The sequence below is a fragment of the Octopus bimaculoides genome, chromosome 23 (genome assembly GCF_001194135.2).
Source record: "Octopus bimaculoides isolate UCB-OBI-ISO-001 chromosome 23, ASM119413v2, whole genome shotgun sequence".
Classification (NCBI taxonomy): domain Eukaryota; kingdom Metazoa; phylum Mollusca; class Cephalopoda; order Octopoda; family Octopodidae; genus Octopus; species Octopus bimaculoides.
This window is the reverse complement of record NC_069003.1, coordinates 17,580,168-17,606,469: the sequence shown is the minus strand read 5'-3', so window position 1 is coordinate 17,606,469 and position 26,302 is coordinate 17,580,168. Positions and strand designations below refer to the sequence as shown.

The 26,302-nt window shown below is 38.3% G+C and overlaps 1 protein-coding gene across 4 annotated transcripts in view; it reads left to right on the top strand.

Moving 5' to 3' along the window:
• The window catches only part of LOC106870770 (inactive phospholipase C-like protein 2), a 196,819-nt gene that overhangs the window by 87,728 nt on the left and 82,789 nt on the right, over window positions 1-26,302 (top strand). For all 4 annotated transcript variants that reach the window (XM_052976011.1, XM_052976010.1, XM_052976012.1 and 1 more), the window contains exons 8-12: window positions 7,259-7,325; window positions 12,993-13,086; window positions 13,789-13,906; window positions 18,034-18,119; window positions 25,280-25,400. In XM_052976011.1, coding sequence (XP_052831971.1) covers window positions 7,259-7,325; window positions 12,993-13,086; window positions 13,789-13,906; window positions 18,034-18,119; window positions 25,280-25,400 — 486 coding nt within the window. The remainder of the gene's footprint in view (window positions 1-7,258; window positions 7,326-12,992; window positions 13,087-13,788; window positions 13,907-18,033; window positions 18,120-25,279; window positions 25,401-26,302) is intronic.

Below are 26,302 nucleotides of genomic sequence, written 5' to 3'. Positions count from 1 at the left end.
TATATATATGTATATATATGTATATGTATATATATGTATATATATGTATATGTATATATATGTATATATATGTATATGTATATATATATGTATATGTATGTATATATATGTATATGTGTATATGTATATATGTATATATATATGTATATATGTATATATATATATGTATGTATATATATATATATGTATATAGCAATAAGAAAATGGAGGGGAATGTGTGGTATTCATCAACTTGCAGACATTGTATTATGTCAATTTACCTGTTTATTTTTCAACTAAGAGTACAATAAAAGCAATATACAAATACATGTGACATATGTCATTTCAGTAATTAAAAAGGACATCTTGTGACCAAAGATGGGACAATGTCTTACAGCTGTTTCAGTCTAGTGGTAACATGCCTCATCGACCTCACTTGAATGTTTTTTCACATGCCACCGGCACAAGTGCCAGTAAGGCATCGCTGGTAACAATCATGGTCAAATGGTGCCTTTTAAGTTCCACCGGCACGAAAGCCAGATAACTGCTCTGGCAATGATCACGCTCGGATGGTGCTGTTAGCGCTCCACAGGCACGGGTGCCAGTCATCGAATTTGGTTTTATATATTTATATATATATATATATATATATATATCAATTTGTGTTGCGATCCTATGGAATTAGAAAGACATATGCAGCACTTCATCCATCGCATGCAGTTCTTTGGCTACAATCAAAGGGACAGGATTAGAGTGTACAAAGGAGCCAGGACTAAGTACAAAGCCATCATAGAGAGTGATACTAAGGGGATCCTACCTGCTGTACAGGAGTAAGTCCTGGAACAGCACAGAAAGGACCAGTAATAACATAAATAAGGCCAACACCTGTTATGGCAACAAAATCACCAGAGTGTCATGTTCATTGATGTTACCCCTGACTGCGAACTAGCATACCTTTTTATAAAAACATTAAGGTTAATCTACAGATTAAAGTAGTAGAGAGGCCTGGTGCCCCTATAAAATCCCTGATCTGTAGAACCTGTCCCTTTGATAAGTCCCCGTGTATGGAGTACAGTTGTGTTGTATGTAGGATGAACCCATGAGTTAACTGGAAGGTTAGGAATGTAGTTTATAGCTTACAATGTATTGAGGGATGATGCAGAAACATGACAACTACCTACACTGGAGAGACTGCACACAGCATAGGAGAGCGTATAGGTGAATATTGGCAAGAGCTCAAAGAAGAGAAAAGCTCATCAGTTCTCTACCAACATGCTCAGGCAGAACATGGAGGCTCATTTTATAGCATAGAGGTTAAAGTATTATCAACGCATAGAACTGACATGACACTTAGATCACAGAGGTTACACACATAGCAGTAGACAGACCGCACCTCAATAGAAAACACAAATGGAACAGTAACACCCACCACCATACCACATGACTAAAGACAGAATGGAAGAGAAGAGAGAGGGAAAAAAAGAAAAAAATTCGTAAATAATACACAGATATATACAGGGAAATACAAATACAATAGATATGTACGCACTTACCTGTGATACATATGAGAAATAGAGATAGATAAATAAATAAATATATAAATAGATAAATATATTTGTCACATACCTCTGATAAATATAAGAAATAGAGATAGATAAAATAAATAGATAAACAAGTTTACATAAAGGGCATGGATACATACAACGTAAGAAGCGAACCCATACACACACACACACAATAATATCAGCAACACGACTGATAATGACAGCAGCAGTGGCAGTGACAATGATGGCAATAACAACAACTACCACGTTGGCCACACCGTGGGCAAACACACAGACACAGAGAGTGAACACGCAAACGCAAAGGGATACAGGAATTGTACCAAATTTTCGGGTCTTAGGACAGCAGCAGCACAATGGGGTGAGAGGATGGGGCTGAGGAGAGGGCCATACTGCTGCTAAGATCAAGGACTTACACATACACACATGCAAACACGGACGCAAACGCATGCGCACATAAGTATTCACATCTTAGAAGGACAGAATGGAGTAAGTGGAGCAAGAGCACACATGAAAATGAAAAGTGTCACTGAAGAGGTCACAGATGTGTGACGAAAGATGTGACATTACTGTTATTACGGATATTAGATCTAGATGACCCCTTCAGCCTCACATTGGCCTCCTACTGGACAGTTATTATATACCCTGCAAGAGCAACCTGCCTCCTCCCTTGTATTGTCGGTACTTGATAAAATGTTTTTTATGTAACATCAAACAGCAATATTATTAGCAGATTAATCAGGTCTGACACCAATACAGTTGCCACGCCCGTAGATAGTAACCAAGCCAGGACCATCACAGAGAGCATCACTGAAGATCCCAGTACCACCACTACAGATAATGAGCAAACCATAGATGCAGATAGCCTGACCAGTACAAACGCTGCACCTAGAAATAATGACCTATCCAGGACCAACTACTTGGAGGGAGTATCTGCCATTCCCAGTTCCGCTAACATTCATCTTCGACACCGATGGGATGACCAACTCCGAGCCATATGTTACCAGAAGTGTGAATAGGGCCCCATCCCATGTTTATAAATATATTGGTCCAGCGAGTACTTCGTTCAAGAAATGTTTTCTTAACCACCAGTTATCCTTCAGAATCCCAGAAAGATGGTTTGTCACTTCCCTGGCCTGCCATGTGTGGCACCTCAAAGATCAAGGGACCCTGTATGATGTCAGGTGGAAATTAATTGATCATCCAGGCCCATTTGGATCTCCTCGTTTGCTCGTTAGGCCTCTCCGAGTCTATAAAGGGTTTTTTGCCTTTGTGATTAAGGGGAAATAACCCATACTCATTAACATTTGTACGTATTCCTTGAGTTCTGAGCATTTCCTCACCTCTGCGACATAGATATTTTAAAATTTTGTATTCATAAAGAGTCTTGTGAGCTGTCCCCAAGGCTTTGGTTTTGTGGGTGCGAAACCTTGGGTAACTCTATATAAAATTTTGTTGTAATATATATATATATATATATATATATTAGTTTATGCATATATTAATATTATCTCAGTTATTAAAACCTTTGATAATTTAAATATGTTAATAGTTACCAGAGGTAGCAAAATTACACTAAAAACCAAGATATCACAGCCGTTTTACAGGTAGAGATACCAAGTTAAAGTGATACATTTTGAGAAGATATGGATAATAATAATAAATGGAGCAAAACGCATGTCAATAAAAGTTCCTTTAATTCCTACACATGTTTCAAAATAAATGAGAGCTCTTTCACAAAGAAGAAAGAGCTGTTGGGGTTCCTCATATATTTCTCTTCAGGGAGTTCATAATAAAACATATAATAGCAAGACAAAAACGAAATGATGAGGTAACTTACGAGCAGAGATGTTACATGGTCAGTGACCGTTAGAAGGTTTGTTTACATAGAGATATAAAGGGGTCAATGATATTATTCCATGGGCTTTAGGAATAAGAACGCTTGTTTACATAGAGATATATATATATATAACAAGCAAAAAAGCTAGTTCTAAAATCTTTGTAACAGCAACAGGACCCAATGGACAACCGAGCATGTGGAAATATGTGGGCACAACGGAAGGCTCCTTCAGAACCCGCTTTAATAACCACAAGTTTTCATTCAACATCCCAGAGAGACATAACGCCACAACCCTAGCCAAGCATGTCTGGGCTTTAAAAGAAAGTACCACAGAGTACAGCATAAAGTGGAAGATCATAGAAAGATGCAAGCTGTAGTAGGAAGTGCAGATTATGCCTGGCTGAGAAGAGGGCGATTTTAAAAGACACTCAATGCCCAGATATTTACCTCAGTAGCAGGAGTGAGGTGTTTAATCCTTGTCTGCACGAAATAAAGTACATTCTATCATACCTACGCAACCCACCATGACTGCAACCATAGGTCCCCTACCTCGACCTTTCGCAAACGACCTTTATACATATATCATTGTCATCATCATCCTTGAACGTCTGGATTGGATGGTTTGTCCCGAGCTGACAAGGTGGAGAGCTGCACCAGGTTCCAGTCTGATTTGGCTTGGTTGCTATGGCTGGATGGGCTTCCTAACACCAACCACTTTAAAGTGTGTGCTGGATGCTTTTAACATGGCACTGGCACAGGGTTCTTGCAGGCCAATCCTCTTCACCAAGGGAAGTGAGAATGAGTTGATAAATATTCTTTATTTGTGGTGTAGTCTGGTTACTCCACAAATAAAGTGTGTGTGTGTGTGTGCATATATATATATATATATATATATATATATATATATTTCTCTGTGAGTTAGAGGCTGAGAAACCAACTAAGGGATAGTACCTATCCAATATACTGGATGTTTAACCATTTACAGCAGATTCCCCCGATAGATAGATATATGTTTTATATTTTTATATGTTTATATTCTTTTCTTATGCTATCCTATAGGATTCTCTTTCCATCGTTTTAGTTGCTTTAGTTATCTTATTTATTTGTTTTATTAGTTTTATTTCGCTTGTTCACTTACCCCTGCTGGCCATTGTTTTATTTGTTAAACATCAATGAACCAGAACCATGCCATTGTTTTCAAATAATGACCTGACCAATTAGGTTGTAGGACTGACCATGATCCCACCCCACTACACATAGGGATTTCGAGACTTGTTGATCGGCAAACAAGTATCAAACACTAACATCGCACTTTGACCTCTCCTGGTTCCTTTCCCTCATTGATACACTCATCATCATCATCATCATCATTGTTTAATGTCCGCTTTCCATGCTAGCATGGGTTGGACTCATGTACCAAATTTCCTAAGATAGGTTCATCATAAGCTACTTATGCCATACCCTCTGCAACGTTACACCTACTAAATTTTCACCTCCATAACATGGACCATACCATCAAATTCACCACTGAAGTTCTATGGAAACATAATGTGAACTACTGCCTAAAATTACCTTTCCTGTAAAAACTCCTCCTGAGAACAACTATATTCACCTATCCACCACTGGATGAAATAACATGGATCTTATAATACATCACAGGAAGTCTATATCTTATTTCCCCTTGCTATGCCCAAATCATTATATTATGATGTACTTCGCTTGTATTCTCATGCTTGTTCTTATTCTTACCATTCTTCTTCTTCTACTCTATTTTAAAAAGACAAACACACTGTTGCTATTATTAACTGGCATTTATATGTGTTAGCCCCACCACTTAGACCCTCTGAAGAAGCCTAGGGGCACATTCATTATCTAAGCCTTATCTGGTCATCCCTACATAACACTGAAGAGATGGAGATAACCTGGAAGGTATCGTTGCCTCTTGGCAGAAACGGCCGTAAGGAACTAGCACCTGCCCACCCATTCAGTTTTTTGACAATCTGTTCATTTGCTCAATTGCTCCCTTGTTCCTATATGCTTATATGCTCCCACACCCTTGTTTATGCAACTACCAACTTTTTCTACTTGATAATCTGTACCATTAATATATGTGTGTGTATTCATCCAATACATTTGAATAAATAAACATACTGGAATGTTTAGCAGTTGATGTCTGTTGATTTTATATCCTCTCAACTTTCTTATTTGCCGTGTATATATATAATCAAAATAAGCAACAAGGATATTCAAAGTTAATGCAGTACGATTGTTTCATGCGACTCCATTTATTTAAGCAATGTGAGCATTACATTAAATGTAAAATGCAGAGCAATCCTCAAAGATATAGAAATTTACTGAAATTTCATTTCAACAGAAGGACATATTATTGTAACTACATTTAAACACTTCAAGTAGAAAGGAAGAATACAAAAAACCATTTTGACTTAGCCAGACCATACAGGCTAGTAATTAATTCCAAGCAGATTTTAACTGATTTTATTATTTTTTTTGTTTCATCTTATCAGACCTAGTGATTCAAAGCTTAAGAGGGCACCTGCCCTTTCCTCATAAGGAAAGGGAAGGAGTAAACAATATACATAGATATGGTTATAAAAATTCTTTTGGTTTTAGTGACACACTATTATAGGTTGCGGGGTTTTCACTACTAGCAGACCAGTTTACAATGTGTGTGTGTGTGTATATATATATATATATATATGTGTGTGTGTGTATGTATATACACACATGCACATGTCTGCTGGTGTACAAGCCAAATGGGTAACTAAGAAAGCCCCAGAATTTCTTTTTAAAATGTAGGCTTTAAGCTTTACTCACTGTATAAGTCTACTAGCAATATTTCATTCATGATAAGGTGGCAAGATGGCAGAATCATTGCCATGCTGGGCAGTAACAGTTGAGCAGTGTGGTCAATGTAATACAAAATTTCCCCCAAAATTCTGGCCTTATGCTAAAATTTGAAATCAGTTTTTCACCCTTGATGCATTAACTAATTGTTTACTGCTCATCATTGTCACTTTTGCAACTGGTGACTGGTCTATGTCAGCAAACTTGTCTTGTTGCTGTTATCTAAAAGGTTATAAAATATTTTTTAATTTTTATATAACTTTACATTAATCCAGCTTCCCAAACATATCTGTTCAGTTTCAGTGGAAAATATTTAACTGTAGGACCATATGAGTTGTGCAAGTGTTTTATGCTGTTCTCCATTACTGTTGGTGACACTATAAACTACAGTATGTTAAGGTGTGAATTTTATACTCAATGTTTATTATGACCTCTGGTTTGGGGGCTATTTTCTTAAGGTTCAATTTCTGTCCTGTACACTGACTTATATGGTATATACACATACACACTTACACATACACACACAAACATCCATCTATCCATCTCTCTATCTCTCTATCCCTGTCACCTCTTCTATCAATAAGCTGTTGCTCAGTGCATTTCTTATGTGAAAGGCATAATGTAGACATTGACCCAGATGCATGCACACACACACATTATACAGCAGATTTCATTCAGCTTCCATACATTTATATTACTCATTTTGTCTGCATTGGGATACATTAGAAAACTTTTACCTATACTGGAACTGAACCTAAGACCACATAGTTGAGAAGCACGCCCCTTAAACCACACAGCCATACCCATGCCTATATTTATTTGTTTTCTTATGTATGTTTTTTTCACATTAGTTTGATTCTTTTCTTTTTTTCAAAGCTACAAGTCTTAGTCTGCCATGTCTAAATGCTAGTCTAGTTGGCTTGAGTTTAAGTTAAAAACCAGCAAGGACACCTTTCTACTTTCATAACTAAAATAACATGTTAATGGCCTCTGCTTTTCATTATTGCTTCAGGTATGCAACAAATTCTGAGTTTATGTCACTCGAGGACTTACAAATGTTTGTGGAAGCTGAGCAAGGGGTGAGTGGCATGTCATTTTGAGTTTTTTTTTTTGTTTTTTTGTTTTGTTTTTAATCTTTTCATTCTTATTTGTGTTTCTCTTGAATCAAAGTGAAACTTTGCTCTGAGGTAGAGACTGAGTAAGTGAGAGAAAGAAGAAGTGATTGAGGGAGGGAGGGAGGGAGAGAGAGAGCGAGAGAAAGAGAAAGATGGAGTTGAGTGAATGTGTGAATGAGAAAAAAGGTGATCAAACAAGAGAGAGTGAGTTGATTAAGTGAGAGATAGGGTGGAATGATTGAGATTGAGAGATGAGGGTTGAATGAATGAGTGGGTGAGTGAGGGAGAGTGAAGGTTGAATGAGAGAGAAAGAGAGAGGGAGAGTGGAATTAGTGAGTGGGTGGGCCAGAGAGAAAGAGAAAAAGGTGTTGTGTAGTGGAGTGTATGAGAAAGAACATAGTGCTGTTATGTGTCAGGGATTGATTAGAAGAAGAGAAAGTTTGGTATGAGAGATGTAGGAGACATGCAAAGTGTTTGCTCTTATAAGAGACAATTGGAGGGAGAGAGAGAGAGAGAACATAGCAAACTTATCTCACCTCACACATACACACAAATGGCTGCCAAAACTTTCAATGGCTTCATTAATGGTGGCTTTGTTAATGTTAGTAATACTAACGACATTATCATTGGCATATTGATATATATCTGACCTATTCACTAACCTTGTTACCATATCAGAATATAATTCATTTATTACTTATTTCTCAGTTTTTCTGACCTTCAAAGTGGACAGATCCACTGTTGGGCCTGGGAACCAGTTGTGTCTTTTTTGTGTTGTGTTTTTTTTTTTAATCAATTCCTGTTTATTAATGTGGTTGACATGGAAACATGTATCAGTGGTTCTCAGATTGGCTCCCCAGATACTTTTTCCTATGGTAACAGCATTTTAATTGGAATTCTACTTTATCAAATGTGAAACCATGAAAGCACGCGCACACACACACACACACATTAGAAATATCATGCAGAAATAACAAAAATATTTCTTTGCAGAAAGTATTTTTTTACCAAAGACCTCAATAAGTATGAGGAAATGCATAATCTTTTGTCCCATATCTGTGACCTCTTCAGTGACACTTTCCATCTCCATGTGTGCTCTTGCCCTACTTATTTCATTCTCAGAATGAAAAATGTCCAGACAATGAACATGAGTGAAGAATGACTATATAATGTGTGTGTTTATTTCACCAAAAAAAAAAAGAAAATGACCATCCCAAAATACAGCAGTCATCATCATCATCACCGTTTAATGTCTGTTTTCCATGCTGGCATGGGTTGGGAGGTTTGACAGAGGACTGGAAAGGTTTCTACAGTTGGATGCCCTTCCTAACCAACCACTCTGAGAGTGTAGCGGGTGCTTTTTATGTGCTACCAGCATGGGAGCCAGTCAGGAGGAACTGGCATTGACCATGTTCAGCTGTTGTTTTTTACATGCCACCAGCACGGAAGCCAGTTAGGGGGCACTGGCAGCGACCATGTTCAGATGGTACTTTTTACATGCCACTGGCACAGGGAGCCAGTCAGGTAGCACTAACATCAACCCACGCTTGAATGGTGCTTTTTATATACCACCAGCATGGGTGCCAGTCAGGCGGCACTAGCCACGACTACGATTTCACTTGACTCAACAGGTCTTCTCAAGCACATCATATCGCCCACTGCTTCAAGAGTGCTATTAAATGGGCCAATTATGCAACATTGGCTTCAGCTATGGCTGCGATCTCACTTTACTTGCGGGGTCCTCTCAATCATAGCATATTTCCAAAGGTCTCGGTCTCTTGTCATTGCCTCTGTGAGACCCAATATTCGAAGGTCATGCTTCACCACCTCATCCCATGTCTTCCTGGGTCTACCTCTTCTGCAGGTTCCTTCCACTATTAGGGTGTGACACTCCTTCACACAACTGTCCTCATCCATACGCAACATATGACCAAACCAGCGCAGTCATCTCTCTTGCATACCACATCTGATGCTTCTCAGGACACTTACACTCTGTCGTGCATGCACACTGACATTACACATCCAGCAGATCATACTAGCTTCATTCCTTTCAAGCCTATGCATATCCTCAGCAGTCATGGTCCATGTTTCACTGCCATGTAGCATGGCAGTTTGCACACATGCATCATACAGTCTACCTTTCGCTCTGAGCAAGAGGCTCTTAGTTGCCAGCAGAGGTAGGAGCTTTCTGAGTTTTGCCCAGGCTATCCTTATTCTAGCAGCTATGCTCTCAGGGCTGCCACTACAGACTTGGTCGCCTAGGTAGTGGAAGCTATCAGCTACTTCTAGTTTTCCCCCTTGACATGTGATGGAATCTGTTTTCTGTACATCTTCAGTGTTTATTGCCCCTGTGCATCTGCCACACAAAAGCTATCTTCCAAGTTAAACTTTCTTTGATATTGCTGCACCTATTATGTGTCCATAGCTTACACTGGGTACATCTTATGGAGTTTCTACCCACGCCTTTTCTACAGAGCAAGCACGGCCATCTACTTCAAGGGGTTTGTGATTTGTTTTCTTTCCTGCTTATTAGGACTTTGGTTTTTGCTACATTGACTCTAAGGCCCTTTGATTTTAGACCTTGCTTCCACACCTGAAACTTCATCTCTAGTTCTGGTAGCAATTCAGCTAAAAGAGGAGCTCCCAGGGGCAGCCTGTCTTGAATTCCTTTGTTATTGCTTAGAAGACTATGATGAATAAGAGGGAGCTGAGGACTGATCCTTGGTGAACCCTTCTACCTGGAATTCTTCGCTATATTTGTTGTCAACCCTCATCTTACTGACAGTATCCCTGTACAGGGCTTGTACAGCTCTTACCAACCTCTCATTTATCCCAAGTTTCTGCATTGACCACCAGATAAGATATTGGGGGACGCTGTCAAAGACATTCTCCAAGTCAACAAAAGCCAAGTACAGAGCTTTATCTTTGGCTAGATATTTCTCCTGCAGTTACCTTACCAGAAATATAGCATCAGTGGTGCTTCTCCCTGGCACAAAACCAAACTGCATCTCATCTAGGCTAGCTCTCTCCCTAATTAATTGGATTATGACCCTATCCATTACTTTCATCACTTGATTCAGCAATTTGGTATATATATATATATCTACTACATATGTAGAAAATCAGTGTATGTTTGTTTGTGGCATTGTTAGCTAACTCCTCCTACATCGTTTTATTGATTTTGATGAAACTTGACACATGAGTAGAACTTGTGTCTGGAAATGTCCTGACATATTTAGATTGTTGAAAAAAACCGATAATACGGCCCCTGGAAGGGATCCTTATATCTGCCTCATATAACTATTTTTTTAAAAAACACCCAAGGGAAATAACTCCTAGCATCTGCACAATATTTTTTTTAAACACTCAAGGGAAATAACCCATAGCAGCTGCATTTACATTTGTTAGTTTTTAGCGAAGCCGTCAATATTTGATTCTCACAATCAGCGGACCTAATTCTGCATTTCACTACTCACAGTTTTGAACTGCTAAACCTTATTATTGCACTTTCTTGATGCATGTACACTTTCAATGCCCATAACTCCAATAATTCTGCATTTTTCCAGTTAAACGTTTCTGATGACAGTACATAAATTTTTGGTTCCAGAACGTATTTAATAAGTGTGTCCCCATACAATGAACTCATATTTTGAATGCTTAAAATTCTTAAACAATGAAACCAAACTTCCACACCACATTCAGTTTGGACACCCTGTATCACTTACACTTATTTTACAAATCATATTTATTGCTTCTTTACAGTTCATACAACATTTTCATGAAACTAATTGAGCTATCAAATTTAGAAATATTTTACAGGTTTCATTGTTTATGTTCAATTACTTTGAATATTGCTTTTTTGTGTGTCCAATTTCTAATTTTTGCAGACAATATCACTTTTATACTTTATTTGACACATGAGTAGAACTCATGTCTGGAAACCTCGTGACATACTTAGATTGTTGAAAAAAAAAATCAATAACAGGGCCCCTCCAATGGATCCTTCTATCTTCTACTACATATTACTAATATTTTATTTAAACAACCCAAGGGAAATAACCCATACCACCTGCAGTTTTTAGCGAAGCGATCAATATGTGTTTCTCACAATCAGCCAACCTAATTCTGCATTTCACTACTCAGTTTTGAACTGCTTAAAATTATTATTACATTTCCTTGATTTGAATCTTAAACCTTAAAGACTTCATTCATACATTTCTATACATACATACTTTTTTGAATGCTTATTACTCTGATAATTCTGTAGATAAATGTCGTAAACAGTGGCTTGGTAAAAGCTCAACCACAACCGAGAAGGGAACTTCATGGAAAAAAGGTTCTTCTCTCTATCTGGTGGGATTGCAAAGGAGTAATTCACTTTGAATTGTTACCACCTAATGCAACAATCAATGCTCAAGTCTACTGTCAGCAATTAGAGCGTTTGAACCAAGCTTTGAAGAAAAAAAAGACCTGCTTTAGTGAATTAAAAAGGAGTGATGTTTTATCAGGACAATGCACGATCCCACACTGCAAAGTTCACATCACAGACGATCGAAGAGCTTGGTTGGGAAAAAATTCCTCATCCACCATATTCTCCCGACCTTGCTCCTTCAAACTACCATTTGTTTCATAGTTTACAGAATCATTTGGGGGACATAACTTTCGCAAGCCAGGAGGAGGTCACAACTGACATTTCAGAGTTCTTCGCTTTGAAACCAAAAGAGTTTTGCATTGATGGGATTAAAAAGCTTCTAAATAGATGGAAGGAAGTCATAGATAATCAGGGAAAGTACATTGATGATTAAATTTCAATTAAATATAACATTTGATCACTTGTTTTCTTTATTCAAAATTCAGACAGAACTTATGGTATGACCTGATAGATTGTGTGCTTATTTATTGAGATTGGTCAAGTTGTTGTAGGTGCCCCTAATGAGAATCCAATAAGATTTGAAAATTGATTCAGGTTGTTCATCATTTTTCCAATCTACAGAGAAATAGCTAAAGATTATCCCTGTTTATATATCTGCTATATAGATTAGATTTAATTGAAGCAAATTCTGCTACATTTACATATAATTTAATAAAAGTTACTTGAAATTCTGCAAATTCTGTTTATCTTTTATCTTTTACTTGTTTTAGTCATTAGATTGCAGCCATGTTGGAGCATGACCATCAAGAATGTTTAGTCAAATGAATCGACCTTATTTTTTGTTAAGCCTTATTCTATCAGTCCCTTCTGCTGAACTGCTAAGTAACAGATGTAAATACACCAGCACTGGATGTCAATTGGTAGTGGGGGACAAGTTTAGACACAAAGACACACACACACACACACACACACACACACACACTCATGATGGGCTTCTTTCAGTTTCCATCTAATAAATCCACTCACAAGGCTTTGATCAGCCTGCGGCTATAGTAGAAGACACTTGCCCAAGGTGCCACACAATGGAACTCAACCCAGAACCATGTGGTTGGGAAGCAAGCTTCTTTGCACACTGCCATGCCTGCAAAAATTTCCATAACCTTTTCATGTAATTCTGTAAATTCTTCAAAACCACTCTAATATTTTTGAGTTTTTACGGCAACAGTCAAACCATTCTTGAATGTTTCTTCTTTTATCAGGAACCTAGAGTTACAAAAGAACGATGTTGGGAATTAATAAACAAATATGAACCTTCCAGTGAAGGTCGAACCAAAGGCCACCTAGGTATTGATGGTAAGTTGTCTTTTAGTTTAGTTTACTGTTCAGCAGTTAAGACAATGGTAAATAGTTGTATGACAGTGTGATGTTGTTACTGTTACTACTGCAGGATCCTCCTGTTGAAGATGATGTATGAGTGTTCAACTTTTGCTGAACGACCTGCACAAATGGTTTGTTTATAGTGATCAAATGTATGTTCACCAGATCAACATTGCTTGAACAGGTGTACGATGTACCACATGTCAGGTGTTGGAGTGATCACAGAGCAACGTGAAATGAAGTGTTTTGCTCAAGAACACAACATATCATCTGGTCTTGGAATTGAAACCACAATCTCGTGATCATGAATGCAACATCCTAACCACTAGGCTATGCACCCACACTACTACTACTTCTACTACATTGAGTTATGTGTTCTTTCCTTACTTTTAAACCTTTTTGTTACCATATTTCAGTAGAAATACACTGCTTTTTGTTTCAGTTAATTTTCAAAATAATAATTTAGTATAAAAAAAACTCTTGCTTTAAAGTGAAACTTTCTTATATCAAACCTGCTTAATACCAGCCAAGTTATTTTATTAAATTCTTCAGTATTTTCAAAACAAAGGCAGTGTGTTTCAGCAGAAATATGGTAAGAAAAGGGTAAAATCCATACCTCAATGACTGTTCTCTTTATTTTCTCAATTAATCTCCTGCTAATCTGTTTCACTTTTCCAGGTTTTACAGCTTATCTCTTGTCAGATGATTGTGAAATCTTCAGCCCAGAACACAAAAATATTTGTCAAGATATGTCTCAACCCCTGTGTCACTATTTCATAGCTAGTTCTCATAACACGTAAGTAAGGCTCCTTCACCAACATTTCCCCCTTTTTTTTTACTTGTTTCAGTCATTAGACTGCAACCATGCTGGGGCACTGCCTTGAAGAAGTTTTATTCAAATGAATCAATCCCAGTAGTTAATTTTTTTGCTAAGCCTGGTATTTATTCTATCAGTTTCTCTTACTGAACTGCTTCTTTCAGTTTCTGTCTACCAAATCCACTTGCAAGGCTTTGGTGGCCTTTTAAAGACACTTGTGGAAGGTGCCATGCAGTGTGAGTGAACCTGGAACCATGTAGTTGGGAAGCAAACTTCTTATGACATAGCCATGCCAAATGTAAGACAGAACAGACCAACAGACCAACCATACATTTTTCACTTCTTAGATAAAAGCGACTTAGAATATCATGACTGTGTGGTAAAGTTCGCTTTTGAACTATATGGCTTCATGGTCAGTTCCACTGTATGGCACCTTGGGCAAATGTTTTTACTATAGCCTTGGGCCGACCAAAGCCCTGTGAGTGAATTTGGTAGACGGAAACTGAAAGAAGCTCATCATATGTGTGTGCGTGTATGTGTATTTCTGTGTTTATGTCCCAGTAACTTAGCAGTTCAGCAAAAAGACCAATAGAATAAGTACTAGACTTAAAAAGAAGTACTGAAGTTGATTCATTCATCTGAAAATTCTTCAAGGCAGTGCTCCAGCCTGGCCACAGTCTAATGACTGAAATAGTAAAAGATAAAAGGTATGTGTGTGTCCTTGTTTAAATTTGCAATCCTCTTTAAATTGCAAACAAGAGATAATGTTTACAATTCTGTCCACAAATCATCCCCTGGCTTCACATCTTCATAGATGTGTGGGACAAGAAATTCTGTAGCTGAAAAACAGATAAGGATGAGTGACAGCAAGAGCATCCAGTTGTAAAACAATGTCTCATGTTAACTCATGCTAGCATAGGAAAACAGATGTAAAAACAAACTGAAACAAATGAATCCCATCAGAAGGTCTGTCAGATAATTCTGCTCTTTAAAGGAATGAAGATATGGCTAGGTGGTTATGGTTTATTTTGTAGCCACAGAATTCTGTTTGGTTCCCACTGGGCAGAAACTTGGGCATGTGTCTTCTACCACAGTGATGAATAGACCAAAACTTTCGGAGGAAAATTTGTAGACAAAAACTATGGAAATACATTGGAAGTGCTGTTTCTGGACTTGGTGGGTTGGCTTAATCTATCACCACTACCTTGTCTTTGACTATCTGTCATTAATGGAGTCCATTTTTTTGTAAGCATTTGAACCATATTTCCTGTTGAAGGTTAACTTCCCTTTTTCCATTCTGCTAACCAGTCTTGGAGACTCTAAAAGAAGGGCCTGGTCAGTACATTTCCAACTCAAAAGTTTCTTTGTTTTTTATTGTTTGTTTGTTTGGTTTTTTTTTTACATCTATTTTTCCATACTAGCATTGGTTAGACAAATGTATTACTGAAGCATTGTTTTAGTTGGATACCCTTCTTGTCACTAACACTTTCTTGTTTTTGAAATGGGGATCTCTTATTTAATGTCTTGGAAGCTATGAAGCCTGCAAATGAACCATTGACAGGGGAAATAGCAATATCATCATCTATGGTTAAGGGATTTTTGGAGAAGCAAACACATATGTATGTATGTTTGTGTGTGTCTGTCTGTCTATCTCTATCTAACTACCTACCCACCTGTCTATCTATCTATCTATCTACATATATATATAGTTGGAATTTACAAACAAAGCAAAAGACGAAGACAGGTGTGTAAACAACAAGCAGGTGTATTAGTTTAATGCTCAGGAAGGTGAGAAAGTCTTTTATGTTTCAAGCCTACGCTCTTCAACAGAAAGGAACACGAGAAAATAAACAGAGAGAGAATAATAAAAGCTTTAGTGGCTGGCAGTCAGTCATGGTGATGGCCAGACAGAGTTAGGAAGAAGGGGAGATAATAAAGTAGTGGTGATCCCAAAACGAAGGTGCGCGTGTGGATAGGGGCTGGTGACCTTAATGTGTGGGTGTGTGGATGATGGTGTAGGTGCTGGGAAGTGGTCAGTGCTAGGGTGGTGCAATGTGGTGTGGCATGATGTGGGGGTGGGATGGGATATACAGGCATGGTGGAGGTGGGGTAACGATGGAGGGGATGACTATGAAGGGAGAGGGGTAGGTAGGAGTGAAGAGAGGAAGTAGGTGTCAGAGCAAGAGAGGAGAGGTGGGTGTAAGAGGAGGGGAAAGGAGTTGAGCCCATGTGGTGCAAAGGAGCGAAGAGAGAAGATTAATTCCTGTTCACAGCAAAGATGGGAGTCCAGATGGCCCCTGTACAAGGACAATCCAAACACAGACAGGTGCTGTAAAGAATGACCGGTAGAGCAGAAATGGCACAAGACAGGGGTGTCATTGCCGAGTTTGATGTCTCGGAGGTGTTCTGCGAACTGGTCAGCCAAGCAGCGTCCTATTTGACCGATGTACAGAGAAGGACTGAGATAGCAGGAGATGCAGTAAATGACATTGCTAAAAGTACAGGTGAAGGAGTCAGTGATATGATAGGGTCGACGATTGGTGCATGTGAGGATGGTGGTGCTGGAGAGGTAGAGGCAAGTGTGGCAGCGTGGGCAGGGGCAGGGGAATGAGCCGGATTGGGAGGTGGAGTTAGTGAAGAAACTGTGGACCAGCAGGTCACGTAAGTTGTGGGCTCATTTGAAGGAGGGGAGGGGTAGGTTAGGGAAGATGTGCAAAGTGGAAGGGTCAGACTGGAGTTGCCGGAAGGCTCAGAGAATGTTGTGTTGGAGAGGCAGGGAAGAGAGCAGGTTCACGGTCCACGGAACATGCTCTGGCAAGGGTGAGGGGATATCCACGAAGGATGAAGTGGCAAACCATGAGTTGAGACTGAGTCTCAAAGTCATGGTTGTCACTGCAGAGCCTGTGGAATAGGGGATGGAGAACTTGGTGTGTTTAGGGTGGGAGGAGGAGGAGAAGTTGAGGTATGAGTGTGAGTCAGTGTGTTTGTAGTGGACGGAGGTGGTGAGAGTGGAGTGATGAATGCTGACCGAAATGTCGAGAAAGGCGATGGAAGTGTTGGAAATAGTGCAGGAGAATTCGAGGGCAGGATGGAAGGATTGAACAAAAGAGAGGAAGGAGTCTAGATGTTCATGGGAGAGCAAGGTCACACCAATACAGTCGTCAATATAATGACTGTATAGTTCCGGAGTGGGACCAGTGAATCTTGAGAATGTATACATATATATATATTTGCAAACACAGGGTAATGCTAATAATATAGCCTGAACAGGATAAGCTACCCCTATTTTTCAGAAAAAAGTGTTGGCGGCCAGCTATGAGACTCGAACTCACACCTCTGTGATTATACGTCGCAGTGCTCTAGACCGATTAAGCTACACTGCCCACACCCCACATTCTTCTGCAAATTTAAGATGTATAGAAATCTCGCTTTTTCCTGCAAAATAGGGGTAGCTTATCCTGTTCAGGCTATTATTAGCATTATCCTGCATTTGGTTGGACCAGGACTACAGTAGAGGACACTTGCCCAAGGTGCCATGCAGTGTGATTGAACTCAAAATCCACATGGTTGTGAAGAGAACTTTCTTGTTGTAGAGCAGTTTTTGGTGCCATACTACCAACAAAATCAAAAGCATCCTGCTATCAATATTTCATTTATGACATAGGCAGCAAGCAGGCAGAATTGTTAGTGCACTGGGCAAAATGCTTAGCAGCATTTCATCCATCTCTAAGGTCTTAGTTCAAATTCCACCAAAGTCGACTTTGCCTTTCATCCTTTCAGGGTCAATTATATAAGTGCTAGTTGAACATTGGGGTCAATGTAATCAACTAGACCCCTCCCCCAAATTTCAGGCCTTATGCCTATAATAGAAAAGATTATCATTAGTATATATTATTATTATTATTATTATTATTATTAAGGCAGTGAGCTGGCAGAATCATTAGCACACCAGGCAAAATGCTTTTTGCCGCATTTTGTCTATCTTTATGCCTTGAGTTCAAATTCCACCAAAATTTTAAACCAATATTTCATTTATGACAACCCCCCCCCACTAAACTAGGATGTTATAATGTTTTGTTGTTTTAATGTAATTTCTGTTGTTTCAGATATCTTATGGATGACCAGTTGAAGGGACCAGCAAGCATAGAAGGTTATATCAAAGTTTTGAAGAAAGGATGCAGATGTGTTGAATGTGAGATATCTCCTTCCTCTCTTATCCATTCAGCATGTTATTTCATTTCATCGATTTGGATACACAACATCTGTCTGCACTTTATTTTCATTTGGTAACATGCCAATTGCACTGTGTAACACAGTTTTTGTCCTTGAGTAGCAACTGTTATTTCCCTAGAAAATAAGAAAAAGGGCTAATATTTCCTTCAAACTTTGCTATTGTTATACTAATTCAAACCCCAAAGAATCCCTCTCAACACATGGCTATGATGTTCCCCCACTACTCTTGCTCATGATTAGAGAAGTACATATTGTCAGCCACTAAGGGTCATGCTCAACTGGTTAAGGTGAAGCAATTGACAAGCAAATCTGTGGTTCTGAGCAGAAAATTTATTATAATGATATTTCTGCTTCAGCAACTCAGCACTGAATCTGTCTGAAATGTAATGGAAAATAGGTCAGTTTCAAAACATTGATGTCCAGGTCACAAAGCAAAGTTTGAAGGGAATAGTGGTCATTTCCTTTGATTTCTAGATAGAAGCAAATAGGAAATAACACTTACTGACCAAAGACCAAAAAAAAATTAAAATTTTGTTACACAGTGTTATCAGGATCTGATTTGGGTGCACATAGTGGAGGCAAGACTTGTATATATGCTGCTGGACAAAATGTTAAGACCAGTGAAAAACTGTCACAATGGACTCCTTGCAGACTGATATATTTGACTATTTTTCATTAAAGATTCATTATTGGCAATTAGAAAAAGATATATGAAAACCTAAAGAAATGTTTAACATTTAATACAGAAAATATGCATTGTATGAAAACTTACAATATTTTGCCTGATCAAAACTTTAAGACCATGACAAATAACAGATGAAAACAATGAATAAATAGTAAACAAGGGGACTCAATTGTTAGTAGCTCCACCATTCCTGCGAATAACTTCAAAAATTTGCTGTGGTATACTCAACATAAATGTTATGCTTTGAGGTGAAGAATGCCTGGCAAAGAGCATCCACAAACTGTATTCCATTTTTGTAAATGTCTCTTGCCATCCATCCCCAAAGATTTTTTATGGGATTTAAGTCAGGAAAACATGGAGGATGATTCAAAAGATGAATGTTATTTACTATGAAGAAATCCTTTTGCTGTGAGCATTATGGATTGTAGCATTATCCTGTTGATAAATCCAGTCTTCTCCACACAAATGAGGGCCTTCAGTCAAGAGCTGCTGTTTGATGTCCCCGCACAACATGAAGCTCCATAGTTCCTCTGTACGAGAAAGTACCCCACACATGATAGAGCCTCCACCATTATGCCTCGATGAAAAAGTCTCTGGTAGAATATCTATTATATGCCAATATTGTTGGAAACCATCAGGACCATCAAGGTTGAATTTCTTCTTATCTGAGAACAAAACTTTCTTCTAGTTGTGAACATCACAGGTCTGATGATTCTGAGCAAATTCTAAACAAGTAGTTTTGTGGCATGAAAGAAGACAAGATCTCTGAAGATGTTTAAGATTTTTAAAGCCTCTCTCTCTCAAATGTTGTCTTATCATCCTTGAGCTGCATTCTGCATTCATAAGTGCCTTAATCTGGTTTTGATGATCAACTAGTGTCTTCCCTAACTTCCCGTCGAATCCTTCTACTCAATGCTGGTGAAATTTTCTTCAGCCAGCCTGTCGATTTTTTTAAAATCTGTATGCCTCAGGGTCTATTAAGAAGTTTATTATGGCAGTTTTACTCCAGCCAGTTTCACTGGAGATGGCATATTGAGAAAGACCTTACTTCTGGAGCTCTACAATTCTACCATGTTCAAAATCTACCAACATTTTAGCTTTTCCCATTGTTGTTGTTATGAAATAGACAGGGAGTGACTGGCAGTTGTTGACCCAGAAAGCTTGGACATAAATACCAGAATTTTTATAGTTTATACTAGATTTAAACTTTTTATTTGTCATGGTCTTAAATTTTTGACCAGGCAGAATATTGTTCATTTTCATACAATGCATATTTTCTGCATTAAATGTTAAACTTTTCTTTAAGTTTTTGTATATCCTTTTCTATTTGCAAATTATGAATCTATAATGAAAAATAGTCAAATATATCAGTCTGCAAGGAGTTCGTTTCAGCAGTGTATGAGCAACTGCCAGTCTTCTTCAAAACATGTTTTCCTCACTTGCACATACACAGTCAACATTGATTGACAGAGATTCCACCTCCTAAAGCTGGCATAGATATGAAGGTATTATATTTATGCTTTACTGTACATCCAAGTAGTTTTTCTAAAATCTTGCTTAGGAAGGCCTCTGTCCTCACATAATCTGTTTTATTTGAAAGTATCTCAAATGAAAAAAATGTGCAACTGTCATCAACCAGTGGTCATTTCATTACATTCTTGAACAATCAATAGTGCTGACTATTCAGTTATGTTTAACCTTTCTGAAATCCCTCTCGGTTCTATGATACAAACCTTCTTTTTTAAAATGACCTGGTTTAATATCTTCCATTAAAATTTCATGCTAATTCATGTTCCAAACATCAGCTTAATTTACCATTTTGTTATCCTCATAGTGGATTCCCTATCAGAGCTAGATGAAAAATTCCAGGTGTGGAGCAAAACTTGGAATCTAAGGGCCTCAAGGTTAAATTAGCAAAAACTAAGGATCTAGTAAACAAGAAAACTGACAGGAGGACCCTACCCACCTCAGGTAGGTGGACCTGTTCAATTTGTAGTAAAAGTGTAGGCATGAACTCTGTATGGTGTACCCAGTGTAAGCTATAGACACACAAGAGGTGCAGTGAGTTAATTGGAAGGTTATCAAAGAAGGTAGTTTCATGATTCATAAAAACTTTAGACTCGGGAAATTGATTCTCTCAAATACCCTGGTGGCTCATTAGAAGTAGTAGATAATTTCTGCTACCTAGGTATTGTGCGAGAGTACAATGCCCCCTGGTGAAAATGGACTAGACCACTACATGTAAATAATAGCAATCTGAGTAGGTGAGCTAGTTTGTGCTAGTTCCTCAGTTTGTGTGTTGATAGTTCAAAGCCGAAGTTCAATATTTACAATTCAAGCTAGCATGTTGGATTGTTAGTTCTTAAAAGATTGTTGTTACATTCCATCTGGTTACTTCCATCTGTTTCAATTATATATTGTTATTACACTGTTGCAGTGTATTTGTTTATCCATAAGGATATAATACTAGGGGACCAAATTAGTAGTGGGAGAGGATGCACGGAGGATATGATAGCTCAAATAAAAATAGGATGGAGGAAATTCAGAGAGCTGTTACCTCTGTTGATCATGAAAGGTTCCCCTCTCCAAGTAAAAGGAAGATTGCATAATGCATGTATACGGACAGCAATTCTATATGGTAGTGAGACATGAGCCTTGAATGCAGAGGACATGCAAAGGTTAGAAAGGAACGAGGTTAGTATGCTCCACTGGATATGTAATGTAAGTGTACATGTTTGACAGAGTGCCAGTGTTCTGAGAGAGAAGTTAAGTGTAAGAGGAATTGGTTGCTGTGTGCAAGAGAGAAGACTGTGCTGGTTTGGTCATGAGATGCGGATGGATGCCGATAGCTCCGTAAAGAAGTGCTGATCTCTCAAACTGGATGGAAGACTTAGGATCAAGTACTCAAGAACAACCTTTGGATGCTGAACCTTTCAGGCAAGATGACAAAGGACTGAGATATCTAGCATCTTGCCATACTCAAGAAGACCCACACTTCACAGCAGAAGCATTAGAACTGATCCTCCTGGTGGTGTAAAGTACTCGTGGTGGTGCCATGTAGAAGCACCCGTGCGATGCCGTGTAAAAGCACCCATGTGGTGACATGTAAAAGCATCCATTGCGGTGCCATGTAAAAGCACCCAGCACACTCTGTAAAGTGGTTGGGTTTAGGAAGAGCATCCAGCCGTAGAAACCACACTAAATCAAACTAGAATCTGGTGTAGCTTGCCAGCATGGACAATAGACATTAAATGATGATGATGATGTTACCGCATTTCTTTTGAGACACACTACCTTTGTTTTGATTAATTCTAAAATAATGAAGATTAGTAAAATTATTTTGCCATTATTAAGCTTGTATTCAGAGCATCAATTAACCCTTTAATATTCAAATCAGCCATATCTGGCCCAAATATTCTATTGTGTTTTTTGTTCAAATTAACCCCTTCTGGCTTCTCACACCTACCCTACATTATTATTCTGAAATTAAACTATAAAGTCATATCATTGAAATCTCAAAGCTATGAGATAATACATGATTAAGTTAAAACAATATGAATAGGTGCAGGAGTGGCTGTACAGTAAGACGTTTGCTTCCCAACTACATGGTTCTGGGTTCAGTTCCACTGTGTGACACTTTGGGCAAGTGTCTCCTTCTATAGCATCAGGCTGACCAAAGCCTTTTGAGTGGATTTGGAAGACAGAAACTGAAAGAAACCCATTATATATATATATGTATGCATTTGTGTGTCTGTGTTTGTCCCTCACCATTGCTTGACAACTGATGCTGATGTGTTTATGTCCCTGTAACTTAGTAGTTCAGCAAAAGACACTGATAGAATAAGTACTAGGCTTACAAAGAATAAGTCCTCAGGTCAATTTGTTCATCTAAAGGCAGTGCTCCAGCATGGCCACAATCAAATGAGTGAAACAAGTTAAAGAAAAAAAATAAGTATTACATTTGACAGAGTGATCTGAATGCTAACGGGTTAACATGAAATTTGAATGGATGGAGGTTTAATTTAGATCACTTTAAAACAGGAAATTTGTGTCAAAGAACCAGGGTGATTTAGTATCAGAAGGGTTTTAATGACTGAGGTATTTTACTAAATTCTGCATTAATTTCAAAATTACTTGAAACAAAGTCAATGTTTTACAGTAGAAATATGGTTAACAAAAGAGTTAATCCTATCAACAGTCTGTTCCCCCTACAAAAAAATGGTCCTGCACTTCTTACAAAGAATCGATATTTTCAAATACTAAGATGGCAAGCTGGCAGAATTGTTAGCACACTGGGCAAAATGCTAGCGATATTTCATCCGTCTTTACATTCTGTGTTCAAATTTCTCCGAGGTCGACTTTACTTTTCATCCTTTCTTTCAGAGTTGATAAGATAAATACCAGTTGAATGCTGGGGTTCATGTAGTTGATCTACCACTTCCCTGATATTGCTGAAACCAATATTTTCAAATACTGAAGGAGGGGAGCTGGCAGAATTGTTACTTTGCCTATCACCCTTCAGCAAGAACGTCTTTTTTTTTTTTGTTTCTTTGTTAATATTTTTGTAGGGCAATAAACTTGCAAAATTTTTAGTGTGTCAGACAAAATGCCTTTCATAGTTATTATGGCTCTTCTCAATCCAAATTCAAATTCTGCTGTTGTCAATTTTATCTCTCATTCCCATTATTATCAGTCAAGTCCTGAGGTTGATTATACCCTATGCTTCAAAGTTGTAGTAATCAATTTTCTAAATAAGTGTGATTGCTTGTTGAGATAAATATCAGCCCCTAATTCTAACATCACAATACTAAACTATCTTATCCTTTATCTTTTACTTCTTTCAGTCATTAGACTACGGCCATACTGGGGCACTGCCTTGAAGAACTTTTAGTTGAATGAATCGACCCCAGTACTTTTTTTTTTAAGCCTGGTACTTATTGCATTGGTGTCTTTTGCTGAACTGCTAAGTTACAGGGATGTAAATACAACAACACTGATTGTCAACTGGTGGAGGTGGGACAAATACAAACACAAAGACACACTCAGATATATATCTATGTTGTCTGATCAATAAGTATCTGGACTGTTGCCATAGTAACGAAGCTAATGCATGCAGAGTAAAGCTGCTTGGCAAAGAGTGACCTTGGTCTCCACTGTGCATGCACATGAAGTTTTAACATTCTAGCTTACTTCTGCTGTTTACAGCAGTGCTTGGAAGGAAGGTATGTAGTGTGTGATTGTCGCATTGACCACAACAAAGAAAGTTGTCATGGCAATTCCTGCTCAGAGGCTGCACACAAGTGTATGAGTGGTTCAGATGTTTCTAAGATGACCAAAAAAATGTTGATATTGACAGAACTGAGAAAAACATCACAGATGTGCTTGCAGCTGTGAGGGGAAATTATCAAATCACCATCCGTGAGTTATCAGAGGATGTGCAGATTAGTTATGGTTTAAGTTCAGTCCATTATCACTGAAGATTTGGGGTATGAGATGCGTGTCTGCTAAGTTGTGCCAAAACTGCTTTCAGCTGACCAAAAAAACACTCGGGTTTCAGTTGCACAAGATCTCCTTGATTGTGTCGAGAACGATGAAAACGTTTTGAAAACTATGCATAGGCCTCTGAGCAGTTGTTGCCAAGCTTTTGGTAAAATTTGACACAGATTCTCTGCTCAACTTTCCCTGTCATGGTCATTGTGACGATCACACGCTAGACACCTTCATTCCAAGCATTGCTGTAGACAGTGGAAGTGAGCTACAACGTTAAAACTTACTGTGCATGCACAGCAGAGTTCAAGGTCAATCTGTGCCAAGAGGTTTCATCCTGCATGTTTTAGCTTCATTACTATGGCAATAGTCCGGATACTTATTGATCAGACCACACACACACACACACACACACACACACACATATATATCTATGCCAGCATGGAAAACAGGTGTTAGATGTTGATGATGATCTTATGACTAGCTTCTTTCAGTTTCTCTCTACCAAATCTACTCGCAAGGCTCTGGTCAGCTTGAGGCTAAAGTGGAAATGGTGCCATGCAGTAGGACAACCTGGAACCATGTGGTTGGGAAGCATGCTTCTTACCACAAAGCCTTGCCTACTCAGTTCTTTAATTAATCCTCTAATCCTTTTGATTCCAACTTAGCAAAGACATTTTCTGATTCTGTGACATAAAGCTGGTAGTTTCATTGACTTTAATATTCAAATTAAAGTCTTCCGTTGTTGTATATGTGAACCATCTAAGTTCTTTTACAAACCCTGGGATGATTATCCTAATAAATGATAGCACCAGGTATGCTATTAAATTCCTGCAAACTCTTGATTATTTTCAAAATGAATTGAAACACATTTTGTTAAAAATTTGGTCACAAGAAAATCACTTAAATGACCTGAAAGAATTCTCAAACTGTTTCTCTCTCTCTAGTGGACTGTTGGGATGGACCGGATGATGAGCCCCTAGTTTACCATGGACGAACCCTTTCTTCTAAGTTACCATTTAAAAGTGTCATTGAGACCATCAACAAATATGGCTTTGAATTATCAAGGTAAGAAATTATTCTCAAATTCAGTACATTATTGCTGTTCTATATACCATATTGTAAGGGTTCATGACCTACTAGTTAAGGTGTTGTATCCATGATCACGAGATGAGTTTGCACTGACCAATCCGGGAATCAATGTGTTCTTGAGCAAAAAACTTCATCTTGTGTTGCTCTCTGATCACTTTGACACCTGACATGTGGCACACCATGCATCTGTTCAGGCAACGTCAATTTGATGGAGCAAATGAGCTAATGTGCAGCACATACATTTGATCACTATAAAGCAAATCATTTGTACAGGTTGTTCAACAAAAAATTGCAGAACCATCTTTCTCAGACTTGATAGACTGCCATCTATATACCATAGTGTGACTTTGATGGTGTAAATGCTTTAGTACATTACTGCTATTCTATATTCCATTGTATAATGGTGATGGTCTTAATACTATAGTACATTTTGTAAGATATCAAGACAAGGAGGCATAAAACTGTGTGTGTGTATGTATACACATACACAATGGGCTTCATTCAGTTGTTGTCTACCAGATCCACTGACAAAGCTTTGATTGATTTGTGGGTATAGCAGAAGACATTTGCTCGAGACATTGTACCATGGAACTGAACTTAAAACCATGTGGCTGAGAAGCAAATTTCTTAATCACCCTGCCACACCTGCATGTATATTTGTGTGTGAACCTTTGTACATCTATTGGATGGGATTATTGAGACAGTATTTTATGGCTGGATGCACTTCCTGCCATCAACCTTTTTCACAAAACCACTGAGCTATTGGACATTGTGTACGAATTGATGGCTTAAAATAATGTCACTGTTCTTGTTCACATGATCGCAGCATGAAGACACAGAAACACTTACACACACACACAAACGACCTTATATATATA